At 38.6% G+C, this 13874-nt stretch overlaps 1 protein-coding gene across 1 annotated transcript; it reads left to right on the top strand.

The window, feature by feature from the left end:
• The first annotated feature begins 1881 nt into the window (after nucleotides 1–1881).
• On the top strand, nucleotides 1882–7534 carry Spmip10 (sperm microtubule inner protein 10). Its single transcript, XM_076856051.1, has 3 exons — nucleotides 1882–1958; nucleotides 2631–2739; nucleotides 7325–7534. Exons 1-3 carry the CDS (start codon nucleotides 1882–1884, stop codon nucleotides 7532–7534), a joined length of 396 nt encoding a protein of 131 aa, XP_076712166.1.
• Nucleotides 7535–13874: the final 6340 nt, after the last annotated feature.

Raw genomic sequence — 13874 nt, forward strand, 5'->3', positions numbered from 1 at the left:
AAATAATTTACAAAATATCTTAAGCAAAAATGTGCTTAACAAGTAGATTTTGTTAAGCAAAAATGCATAATTCAGCAGCTATAAACTGTTCCTTACAATCTACTTGAAGTCTTTCAGTACCTAAAAAATAGTCTTTGCAATTAGATCTTAGAGGGAAGTGGTTATTGGATGTTTTTTATTTATAAACAATGCAAAAATAAAATTAATTTTATTATTTGGTGCCAGAGTTTGAACCCAGGGCTTTGCACATGCCGACCATGAGCTTTCACCTCTGAGCTACACTTCCCACTCTGACATTTTTTTTTTTTTTTAAAGAGAGAGAAAGAGAGAGAATTTTTTTAGTATTTATTTTTTAGTTATCGGCAGGCACAACATCTTTGTTTGTATGTGGTGCTGAGGATCGAACCCGGGCCGCACGCATGCCAGGCGAGCGCGCTACCGCTTGAGCCACATCCCCAGCCCCCGCTCTGACATTTTTTAATTTCAAATACTCTTCATAAAATTGATATAACCACCACAAGGATGGGATCCTTATTAGAATAACTTATGCTCCACATATGTATAGTATGTCAGAATATACTACTGTCACATATATACAAAAAACGCAAATAAAAGTCATATGTAAAAAAAAATTGGTATAACCAAGGGAAGAAAAATATTCTAAATATGTAACTGAATATTGTTCCTGAAATCATTCATGAGGGGTGATCCAACACCACCCGCTATCACACACCTAGCACATGGCAAGCACTCCTCCACTGGGCTACATCCCCAGCACTGAGAGGTGACTTTAAAGATGTAGTATTTTCTGCCACATAATATACAGTAAATATTGGGATTTTTTTTTCTACTGAAAGTTATCGTTTTTAAAGGGCACTGATGCCTAAGGCTGTTTGTCTTCATGAAAATTTCCCTTATATCCACTGTACCAGTTCATTTATCAGTATTTGGTGCTTTAACATTTGAAACCACACATATCTGGTATGGGTTGCATCCTACTGTCATGTAGAAACAAATGCTTCCACTTTTAAGGTTTTTTACATTTATCAATATTACTCTTCTCTAAACTTTTCTGAAAGAAAGTGTCCAAACTTCCCATATATGTATTGATTTTATTTTATTTTTTTAAAAGAGAGAATTTTTAATATTTATTTTTTAGTTTTCGGCAGACACAACATCTTTGTTTGTATGTGGTGTTGAGGGTCGAACCCGGGCCGCACGCATGCCAGGCGAGCGCACTACCGCTTGAGCCACATCCCCAGCCCTATGTATTGATTTTATACTCCCACAAAACCAGTGTATCTCACTATAATTCTTCCTGTATATTTTTCTAGCTAGTCTGTAGGATTTACACTAATAACATTCTGCCTCTGTCATAGTAATTGAAGTACTCATCTTCACTTGTGACTTTATTATAGAGTTTTATAGTCCGAAATATTCTGCAATATCACAAGATAAAATGAGTTGGTTGGATTTAAACTTGATTTACACTGAAAGTGTGTCTTAAGTAATAGGTGATAAAACAAATGGAACATTTATCAATGATGATGTGCAGTATGTAAGGAGGAAAATTAGCCAAAAGCAAATAGAAAATGTTAATATGACTTATATTTAGCAAGTGTATTTCCAATATGTGTCAAATTTGCAATATATCTGCAAGCATTCCCAGTTTTAAATGTTAACGTCTTTCCCAAGAAGGGAGATTTAAAAAAAATAAAATTACCACTGAAAGTAACTCTGACTTGGCCCTCTCAGCTGTGTATGTAACTTCTAAAGTTTGCTATGAAATTCACAAGACATTGTTACATCAGAGGCAGTAGTTCCATTAGATTAGGTCAGTGAATTGGGTTCTAGATGAGAATTCTGCCACTGCTGGCAGTGATGGCTTCAGGAAAAGACAGTGATCTGACCTTATCCAATGACTGCTCTGATGATAATTCATATAATTCTGCTAATAAGTGAGGACTTAAGGGTTCTGAGGGGTTTTGACTGCTGATTTGTTCCAGTCTGGGAGCTACATAAATGACAATAATTGTTTCTCCTTCACATTGATACAGAAAATTTTATGTTCCAGAGGGAAATATCATACATGTGCAATGAAAGTCTGATCACATATAAATTTAGAAGCCAAGTTAGTTTCTGGGTCTGGAGATGGGGTGGTATTGGTTTTTGCCACTGGCCAGAGATTTCCTTTAGACAAGAGTAGGCCTGAGGCAAATTATGGTACAACAGTACACTGCCTGCTGTCTTAAAATCAGGTTATGTGGGGACTGAGGATGTAGCTCAGTGATACAGCATTTGCCTGGCATGTGGGAAGCTCTAGATTCCAGCTCCAGCACTGCACCAAAAGAAAAAAGGGTGGGGGGGGAACACATCTGGTTATATGGACATTGTGGGCAGACTATAAAGGACTGCACGAAGCTGGAGGTACCCAACCCTGACTTGATCTTGGTGATAATGTGGGGCTTTAAAGAACTGATGGCCTATTAGGTGAGCCTGAATAGCACAGTTCTCTGTCCTGCAGCTTCAAGGGTCCAAACACCATGGACACAATTACCTCAATTCCTTGGAATGATGCCAAAACAACAAACTCACAAGACATTCCTTTTTCTTGCTTTCTTAATCTTCAGGTATGATGAGATTCATTTGCCACGGTTTTCATTAAAGCAAGGGATGATCCCAGCACGTTATGTCATGCCTTGGAAAGAAAATATGGAATTCAGGAATGTGAATCTGAAGGTATTTTCTCACAAATATTCATCATTTACAAGCTTATACCATTGAATATAATCTGTAAGATATATATGACTATACAAAAATGATTTTGATGTGCTTTCACATAAACTTGAAAGTAAACATTTAGGCAATACAATAATGCAAATACAAACAAAATAGACATACAAAAGGATCTCAGAACCTCCACATGATGCTAACTGACAGTGTTAAGCCCATCAGAAGCAGGTGCCATTAGTATTAAAGCTACATCAGGGGCTGTGGTTGTGGCTCAGTAGCAGAGCACCTGCCTCACACATGTGAGGCAATGGATTCAATCCTCAGCACCACATAAAAATAAATAAACAAAGATATTGTGTCTGTCTATAACTAAAAAATATTTTTTAAAAAAGCTATATCATACATGTATAGAACATATAGGTTTTAAGTCACGCTGAATGTTCAAGTAGAGAGTCATGGGAACAGTTGGTCTAAACTTGAAGATTGCCCACTCAGTGTTCTTAATCTGTACTTCTAAAACCTTTTTCAACTTTGGATTGAGCATACTTACTTATGAAATGGTAATTTTTGTTTTTATACCGGGGATTGAACTCAGGAGCACTTAAACACTGAGCCACATCCCCAGCCCTATTTTTTATTTTATTTGGAGACAGGGTCTTACTGAGTTGCTTAGCATCCCACCATTGCTGAGTCTGACTTTGAACTCTTCATCCTCCTGCCTCAGCCTCCCCAGCCCTGGGATGACAGGCATTCGCCACCATGCCCAGCAGTAAGTTGGGGTTTTTTTTAAGAGAGAATAGAATATATTGTAATAATCAGACTATGAGAGGAAACTTCAAATAAGGATACATAAAAGAAAATGTGTTTGTATAAATAATTTGCAAATTCTAATTGGCTAAATGATTAATGTTGAATAAGAATATATTTTTCGAAGACAGATTTTTATAAACTACAAATATTTATGTTAAATATATTATAAGATATGGTTCAATTGTTTTCTTATTAAATGCACATGAACAATGTTATAAATGGGGCTGCATTTGCCCTGGGATGATGATTTTATATGTATTTTTATCTGATAGTTTTGAAAACAAAAATCTGACGAAATAAAGACTCAAGTATTAAACTTAAATACCAAATTTATATATGTTTATTATTAAGACTTACTATAGTCTTAATATTTGGCTATATTTAATGTAATTTAGTGACTTACCAAGGAATTTTTAATGTCCTATATAATTTTAACCTAGTGACAGTATTAGTAGGATCTGTCTTTTTCATTTAGTAGAACTACAATGTATAAATTTTATGAATTAAAATTAGTAAGAAAAATTTTGTTTTGGATGCATCAAAGCATTTTTTTTTTCTTGTGTTTGTTTGTTTGTTGGAGCTGCAGATTGATCCTAGGGCCTTTTCCCCACTAAGGACATGCTCTATCACTGAACTACTCTCCTAGCTTGATCTTCTTATTTAGAGCTATAATCCTATATAATTTTTCAGAACTATTTCATTTTTGCAATTTAAAGTATTCCCAACAATTTTAAAAACATAATTAGTGACTGGGAACTGGTACATACTACCTTATAGAATTACCATGAAACTTAATTAAATGAAGTGAATTTGGCCATACTGAGTAAATTCTAATACATTCTAGGTTATTATTTTCTTTTCCTATTTATTCTCACCATTTTTCCTTAGATGATAATGCACATACAGACACACAAACACACACACTTAACAACTCAGAAGTGATAACACAATGTACCAGAAACAGGGCTGCACTCCAAAGCCAGGCCAGAATGCTATTCTTCAATATTGAGACATCAAAAGCAGATGTATACTTCAGTCAATAACCTATTGCTGTTATTTATCCAGCAATAATTATAACAACAGCATCAAACTTTATATCAATTTAATACCTCGTAATGGGCAAAAGCATTTTCATTCACATAAGTTGCTTTTCTTTTTCCATTTTTTTTTTTCCCAGTGCTGAGGTTGAACACAGGGCTTCAAGCAGATGAGGCAAGTACTCTACTGCTGAATTACACCCAGCTTTCCTTCACATGTGTTTTGTTCAATGTTCAAAGAATCCTTTGATATTCCCTTTTTTTAAATTTAACCCCTTTTGTAGGCAATCCTTTTATTTATGATTAAAAAAGTATGGTTACCTCATTTTCAATTAAACAAAGCAAGAAGGGATATTTAATGTCCTGGAAGAAATAATTGGGATTCAGATGTTCTCAGTATGTTCCAAAGTTAGGATGAACTTTTAAGGGATACTTTTAAATCCTATGTTTATGTTTATATATATATATATATATATATATATATATATATATATATATATATATATGGTTGTATACAAAGTATATTCACACCAATTTGTGTCTTCATACATGTACTTTGGAGAAAAATGATCACCACATTCCACCATCATTTATAACCCCATGCCCTCTCCCTTTCTCTACAACCCCTCTTCCCTATATAGAGTTCCTCTATTCCTCCCAGGCTCCCTCTCCCTACCCCACTATGGATCAGCCTCCTTATATCAAAGAAAACATTCGGTATTTGGTTTTTTGGGATTGGCTAACTTCACTTAGCATTATCTTCCCTAACTTCATCCATTTACCTGAAAATGCCATAATTTTATTCTCCTTTATTGCTGAGTAATATTCCTTTGTGTGTATATGCCACATTTTTTTTATCCATTCATCTATTGAAGGGCATCTAGGTTGGTTCCACAGTTTAGCTATTGTGAATTGTGCTGCTATAAACATTGATATGACTGTGTCCCTGTAATATGCTGTTTTTAAGTCCTTTGGGTATAGACCAAGGAGAGGGATAGCTGGGTCAAATGGTGGTTCCATTCCCAGATTTCCAAGAAATCTCCATATCGCTTTCCATAGTGGTTGCACCAATTTGCAGTCCCACCAGCAGTGTGTGAGTGTATCTTTTTCCCCACATCCTCGCCAACAATTATTGTTTGTCTTCATAAGAGCTGCTATTCTGACTGGAGTGAGATGAAATTTTAGAATGTTTTTTTTTTTTTAAAGAGAGAGAGAAAGAATTTTTTAATATTTTATTTTTTAGTTTTTGGCCAACACAACATCTTTGTTTGTATGTGGTGCTGAGGATCGAACCCGGGCTGCACGCATGCCAGGCGAGTGCGCTACCGCTTGAGCCACATCTCCAGCCCTAGAATGGCTTTGATTTGTATTTCTCTAATTGCTAGAGATGATGAACATTTTTTCATATATTTGTTGATTAATTACATATCATCTTCTGAGAAGTATCTGTTCATGTCCTTGGCCCATTTATTGATTGGGTTATTTGTTTGTTTGTTTGTTTTTTGGTGTTTAGCTTTTTGCATTCTTTATATATCCTAGAGATTAGTGCTCTATCTGATGTGTGAGGTTTGTAAAGATTTGCTCCCAAGATGTGGGCTCTCTATTCACCTCATAGATTGTTTCTTTTGCTGAGAAGAAACTTTTTAGTTTGAGTCCATCCCATTTATTGATTCTTGATTTTAATTCTTGAACCACAGGAGTCTTATAAGGAAGTTGGTACCTAATCCCACATGATGAAGATTAGGGCCTACTTTTTCTTCTTTTAGAGGCAGAGTCTCGTTATATTCCTAAGTCCTTGATCCATTTTGAGTTGAGTTTTGTGCATGGTGAGAGAGATGGGTTTAATTTCATTTTGTTGCATATGGATTTCCAGTTTTCCCAGTACAATTTGTTGAAGAGGCTATCTTTTCTTCAATGCATGTTTTTGGCACCTTTGTCTAATATAAGATAACTGTAATTATATGAGTTACTCTCTGTGTACTCTATTCTGTACCATTGGTCTACCAATCTGTTTTGGTGCCAATATCATTCTATTTTTGTTACTATTGCTCTGTAGTATAGTTTAAGGTCTGGTGGTATAGTGATGCTACCTGTTTCACTCTTCTTTCTAACGATTGCCTTAGCTATTCTGGGTCTCTTATTTTTCCAGATGAATTTCATGACTGCTTTTTCTATTTCTATGAGGAATGTCATTGGGGTTTTAATTGGAATTGCATTAAATATGTATAGTGCTTTTGGAAGTATGGTCATTTTGATAATATTAATTCTGCCTATCCAAGAGCAAGGTAGATCTTTCCATCTTCTAAGGTCTTCTTTGACTTTTTTGTTTGTTTGTTTGTTTGTTTTGGTGGTGGTGCTGGGAATTGAACCCAGGGCCTTGTTGTATGCAAGGCAAGCACTCTACCAATTGAGCTATATCTCCAGTCCCCTTGATATTTCCATTTTATATTTGAGAAAACTAAGTCTGGGGTGAGTGGCATGTGACCTGTACAAGGTCACATAAGTAGTGAAGCTGAAGTTTAATGATCTGACTCTAGGCTTACCTACCACCTGTATAATCTTCAGTCCTCCTGGCTCATCCTGGTATTCAGGTTAATACCAAGTCACAGAGCTTTGCTTTTAGAAGAGATATTGCTCTGTCCATCAGATAGTTAGAAAAACGATCAGAACACTTTCATCTTGATATTACAAGAAAATGATGTTTGATATGATATTAAGCAGAAGTTTTTTTTTTTTTCTTTTAGAAAGCAGAAGCATGTGGGATCCATACTGGACCACTAGAAGATTCTCTCTTTTTGGATCACAGTGAAAGGCTTTGCCATGGGGAAGATCGCACAATTGTCTTGAAGAAAGGCCCACCAGAAATAAAAATTACAGATATGCCTTTGCATTCACCTCTCTCCAAATACCAAAGCACTGTGATCTCCCATGGCTTTAGAAGGCGACTAGTCTGATCAGAGGAATTAAGTGATAAAACTGGCTGGGATAGCAGATGTGTGATAGAGTGCATGAACATGGCTCTGGGTTAGATTCCCAGCACCACCAAAAAGATAAAAATAAAGTGATAAAGTGTTTCAATCCCTTATTCCCCACCTTCCTTTGATAAGTGTTTAAGGTCATTGTACGTCGTTTGTATTTCATCTACAACTTCAATATTTTTTAAAGGTCAGAAATCAATAGTGTGATTTGTAAATTACCATGGGATAGGAAGGAGAACTGCTTTCATTGATACTAATTTAATATCAAGCAGGTAAAGAACAGCAGACTGGTTTAATACCACTGTCTGACCTCACCACGCTCCTCTACCTTTATCATCTTCTCTATTTTTCATCCCCTCTAACTCAATTGTAGTGTCAGATGGGCTGAGTTGAAATAGAGTTGCAGGATGTGGAATTATTTTTGCTATTGTGCTGTCTGCCCCCACCACCCTTTTTCACAACCCACCCCTCCAACACACAAGCTTAAGGCTCTGGACCATTGTTATTAATCATCATGGTAATTAGAAGTGTTTGGCAGACAGCTCGATCATACAGCATACAGTTTTAGCTGAGAGAGATATATTTGCAGCCAGATATGGAGGTATATACCTGTGATTCCAGCTATGTGGGCTGAGGCAGGAAAATCACAAGTCACAAGTCAGAGGCCAGCCTAGGCAACATAGGTCCTACATCAAATAATGACAATACAGAGATGTACTTTATGTATCTGCTCAGTGTATATGAGTGTCAATTTGCTACAGTAATTTATTCACATAACTTGAATATAAAAGTAAACCCATAGTGGACACAGTGGTACTGTCCTATAACACCAACTACTTGCAGGGGATGGGGTTGAGCAAAAAGATCACAAGTTCAAGGACAACCTGAACAACTTAGACCCTGTCTCAAAATTAAAAGGACTGGAAATGTAGCTCAGAGGTAGAACAACCCTGGGTTCAGTCCCCAGTACCATAAACATAAATAAATATTAAATAAATAAAGCGACTCTCGCACTGACGAGATAAGCTGGATTCAAAAGAGCTGGCTGCAACATTAAGCTAAGAAAACAGCAAAGAAATCACACAACACATGGACTTGAGTTTCTCAGATCAAGGGTGGGACTGCTCTGTAACCTTAGGGTCAGCTTTCACACTGGAAGGTGCTGGAAAAAGAGTGTGTACCCAGAATCTATTTATTTTTATAGGGGGGACACACAAAGGAGATTTGATGGAATATTCTTCATCAGATAAGGCAGGGATAAGGTTTAAAAGGTGGAGTCCTGCTTCTTGGTGTCCTGTGGCCAGCAGATTGATTGACATCTTGGCAAGACACACCCATCTCAGGTGCTGTGTGGGATCACAGGCAGAGCGAGAGGAGAGGCACACTTGCACCGCACAGCCCGATCAGTGAGCAATGCCAGACCTGTCCCCTCATATAGCTCCAATGCACATAGCTCACACACACAGCTCATAGATGGCTCAGGACAGGCAACCATATGTAAAACAGTACAGCCATTTTACCTATACAGAGAACTCCATAGAGTGGTTTCTCAAAAAATTAAGCAGAATTTCCACATGACTCAGCAATTTCACTCCTCATGTCAGGGGCAGATTTGAAAGTTAAGTTGGATTCATCTCATGCTCAGACATCTCACCCTGTGCAGAATTGACACCCCTTTCCTCATGAGCCCACTTACATAGATGCTGACACCCCCACCCACTTGCACTCTGACCACAATATCTTTAAACTATGGAGCAGATGTTAGCTTACTTCCTGAATGGGTACAAAAAGGCACCAATTCTAAGACTGTGCTTGCCTCTCCTGCCCCGCCTCCTTTGTGGTTTTCTTTTTTTAAGTGGCCCCCTAGCCTGCGTTCAGAGTCTTGGGCTGAAGAACTGTCTGCTTTCTGCTCCTTGGCCCTGACCAGAATAAATCCTTTGTCTTTCCTTCAAAAAGACCTGTAGTTTTATTTGGGATTTTGGAATAGAGCCTTAACATTCAATAATACTGAAAGCACGGACACACAAATATTTGTATTTGATGCTCACAGCATTATTCACAATAGTAAAAAGGTAGAACAGCCCAATGTCATCAACTGGTAAAGACTGGTTTATTCATCTGATGGAAATCTTTAAACCATAAAAAAAGAATACTCTTCTGATGCATGCTACCACATGGAGGAACCTGAAAAACATCATGCTAACTAAAATAATCCTCACACCCACTTCTGTCTGTGTCACTGAGGTATAAAAGGCCAGGCAGTGGAGAGTAGGGAAGGGACAATCAAGATCGCCAAGAGGCCAAGCACAAGGATAGCCATTGTAATATGCCCTGACATGTTATAAGACAGTTCTTATTTCTCAGAAAGGGCCTAAATCTGCGCCGTGCTGAAAACAACTGCATAATCCATAATCCGGCCCATGCCAGGCTAGGGATAATTAAAATTTTAAAAACTAATCAAGAGGAGCTTATCAACTTCTCCTTATGTGCCTTTAAAAGGAGGAGCACTGCAAGACTTAAATGGCACTCTTGCCTTTTCCAGGTGCACTGCACCGGGAGTTCTGAATCTCTCTCTCACTTTCCTTTTTAATAAAATTTCGGGACTGGGGATGTGGCTCAAGATGTGGCTCAACACGCTTGCCTGGCATGCACGGGGCGCTGGGTTTGATCCTCAGCACCACATAAAAAAATAAAATAGATACGTTGTGTCCATCCAAAACTGAAATATAAATATTTAAAAAAAAAAATTGGCTGGCTTGCTTACCTCAGTGCTGTTCATTATGTTCATTCTTCTATTCTGTGGTGCGTGAACCTGATCCTGACTCTGCCAATAACATCACCATGTCAAAGACACATTGGAGGCCGGGCACAGTGGTGCACACCTGTAATCCCTGTTTGGTTGGTTTGAGGTAATTAAGCAATCTGCCTGCGCAGAAATAAAAAACACATCTCAGGCACCAACAGAACTGCCTATCAACCAGTGGGGTCCCCTGGCCAATCCTGGATCTTAGCAAGCTCCCCAGACCAACCCCAGTAGGACAAGGGACTCTAAAAACCCTTTTCCTGTACCAAGCCCTCCCTTCCTGCCCTAAGCCCAATAAAAATTCCAGTCCGGTCCAGCCCTGGCTCGATTCTCTTAGACCCACTCTGCTGGTCTGAGAGCTCCTCCCAGGAGCGAAATCTCAATAAAGCCTCCTCAGAGGCCTTTTTTAAGTCTGTAAGGTCAAGGCAGCCTGACCTTACAATCCCAGCAGCTTGGTAGGCTGAGGCAGGAGGATCACGAGATCAGAACCAGCCTTAGCAAAAGCTAAGGTGCTAAACAACTCAGTGAGACTGTCTCTAAATAAAATACAAAATGGGGGGGGTGGGGGAATGTGGCTCAGTAGTTGAGTGCCTCTGAGTTCAACCTCTGGTATCAAAAAAAAAAAGAAGAAGAAGACACAGTAGTGGTTGCAAGCCAGAAAAAGGATCTTCACCAGGAATACACTGCTGGCCCCTCGGTCTTGGACTTCTCAAACCCCCAAACTATGAAAAGCAAATGTTTTTTTGAGACACTTTTAAGGTATTTTGTTATAGCAGCTCAAGATGGCTCAGAGACCAGTGCTTCTTGTGTGGATTCAGATAAGCTTCTGCAGTCAATTTCTTTCAGTGTGAAGAACTTCCTTTACTGTTTCTTTTAGGGCTTGACTGTTAGCCACAAATCCAGTCTTTGCTTATCTAGAAAATATTTATTTCACCATCATTTTTGAAAAAAAGCTCTTGTAGATGTAGAATTTATGTTTGTTTGTTTGTTGCTGAGCACTTTGAATCTGTTATCTCATTGCCTTCTGGCTACCATTTTTCTGCCTAGTCAGCTGTTAATTTTAACCCTGGTGTTCCCTTGTGATATATTGTTTTTTCAGGGCTTCTTGCCTCTGATTTCCACCAAATTTATTATGAAACTGTTTGTGGGTGTCTTTGTGTTCATCCTATTTGGAGTTCTCTTGGATATATAGGCTATTATTTTTCAATAAATCTGTCAAGATTTCAACCATTATGTGACCAGTTTTTTCTTCTCATCTCTTTCTCTCCAGTCTTTCTGGTACTCTCCTCACATGTATGTTGATGAACATGTGTCCCACATTTCTCTGAAGCTCTGTTCATTCTTCTTTTTCCTCTCTGTTCTTCATATTGCATAAGTATTATCAATCTGTCTTCAAATTTGCTGCTGCTTTTTCCCTCTATTAGCTTAAATACATTGTTGAGCCCACCCCCCGCCCCGTGAATTTCTCAGTTATTGTATTTTTTCAATTCAAGAATTTCCATTTTTTAATATTTCTCTTTATTGATATTCTCTATGAGGTATAATTTTCAACATACATTACTTTTTTCACTTACTGGGTTACCATTTTATTATAAAAAGAATATATCACTGAGGAGCAACCAGATGGAAGATGCCCAGGGGAGGTATGAAGAAAGGGACATGGAACTTTGTGCCTTCTCCAGGTATGCCACTGCCCAGCACTTCCTTGTGCTCAGCAACCTGAAGCTTCTTTCCCCCCCTCCTCCTGCTCTGGGGATTTATATCCCTATTCCTTTTTATTTTATTTTGAAACAAGGTCTAAGTTGCCTAGACTGCCTCAGCCTCCTGAGTAGCTAGGATTGCAGGCATGTGCCACCACACTCAGCTGGAACAACTTCTAGTTATAGTTTTCAAAACATATTATAAGAGCTCCTTTGAAGACTTTGTTAAAACCGACATCTGGCAGTTTCTGTTGCCTACTTTTTTTTTTTTTTTTTCCTGATGTAAGAAATTGTACTTCCTTGTTTTTTGCATATCTGATAATATTTTGTTGACAACTGGCTATTTTAGAAAATATATTGTAGCAACTCTAGCTACTGGCTCCTTCTATCTCCAGCCTACTCTGGGGTATTTTATTGTTATTTGCTTGTTTATTTATTTAGTGACAGGCTGTATTGTTTCAGTGAAACCTAATCTCTCCAGGGCCCATTCCCAGCCCCACTCCCACACCCAGTGTTAAGCTAATTCTCAGGGGCTCAGCCTTGGGTATGGCCACAGTCAGTCTCTGGCAGGATTCTCTTTGTTATCTTGTTTCCTGACCACACCTAGCTATTAAACTCCACTAATTGCAGGCTAACTGCTCTAATGTTTCCAACTTTGCTCTAGGAAATAAAATTGCTTCAGAAACCATTGGCATCAGAGTTGAATTCTTGAAAAGATAGTTCCCAAAGTCTCTGAGATTTTTTCTGACCTCTGGGGGGGCTCCTTTTAGCTGTCTCTTTCCCTGGTTTACTCAGGTAAACTAGCCACCTACGATTTAGCTTGTATCTCCAATGACTCTACCAATCTCTCAATTCTCTTTCACCACAACCTCCATTGTTAGTTTTCACTTTTTTTTTTTTTTTTTGAGACAGGGTTGTCTAATTGTATTGGCCAGTTTGGTCTCCAACTCATGAGGTCAAATCATCCTCCCATATTGACCTCTAAATAGTCCTTTGTTTTATTGGTGTGTGTGGGGGTATGTGTATGCATGGAAAGCAAGCACTCTACCAACTGAGCTATATCCTTAGACCCTGTTTATTTTGTTTTTATTGTTGTTTGTTTGTTTGGGGTACTAGGGATTGAACCCAGGCTCTTGTTCATACTAAGCAAGTGCTGTATACCCCCAGTCTTTAGTTCCTTGTTTTTTTGAGAGTGCCCTCAAGCTTAAACTTCTGCCCAAACACTATTGCAGAAGAGTTATGAGAAGAAACTGTCTTACGAAGTTATGAGAAGCATCTGTCTTATGACCTACTTCTCTCAGAAAACAATCTTTAAGCTCTGGGTCTGGAGTTTGGAGTGAGGACAATGGCACACTTCTTTCCAAGTGACATCCCCCACTAGGAACTGATGAGCACTTAGTGGATGTGAGGATAATGTTGTAATCTTCTCAGCTTGCCTCTCCCATCATGGAAACACCTTGGCAAGAGAAGTCAGGGTCACAGTACTTTCAGTGGCACTATGTCCAAGGTAGAGCTTCCATTCCATGGATTGGACATGAGTAAAAACAAGGGAAGCCACCACTTGTCCACAGTTGCCTAGCATTCAGCATTAGGGACGAGTGGCCAGCATATGCCACCACCAACACCCTGCCCTGGGAGCCTCTAAAGAGCTCCTGAGTGAGCTGGGTACAGTGATGCACGCTTGTAATCCCAGCGACTCAGGAGGCTGAGACATGAGTATCACGAGTTCAGAACCAACCTCAGCAAAAACTAAGGTGCTAAGCAAATCAGTGACACCCTGTCTCTAAATAAAATACAAAATAGGCTGGGGATG

The sequence above is a fragment of the Callospermophilus lateralis genome, chromosome 5 (assembly GCF_048772815.1).
Source record: "Callospermophilus lateralis isolate mCalLat2 chromosome 5, mCalLat2.hap1, whole genome shotgun sequence".
Lineage (NCBI taxonomy): Eukaryota > Metazoa > Chordata > Mammalia > Rodentia > Sciuridae > Callospermophilus > Callospermophilus lateralis.

Excerpts from the sequence above, each read along its gene's own strand:
- Spmip10 (XM_076856051.1), top strand. The coding sequence starts at position 1,882 with ATGGCTTCAGGAAAAGACAGTGATCTGACCTTATCCAATGACTGCTCT. Across the intron at positions 1,959-2,630 it reads TCATATAATTCTGCTAATAA|GTATGATGAGATTCATTTGC; the intron begins GTGAGGACTTAA and ends CTTAATCTTCAG. Across the intron at positions 2,740-7,324 it reads TCAGGAATGTGAATCTGAAG|AAAGCAGAAGCATGTGGGAT; the intron begins GTATTTTCTCAC and ends TTTTTCTTTTAG.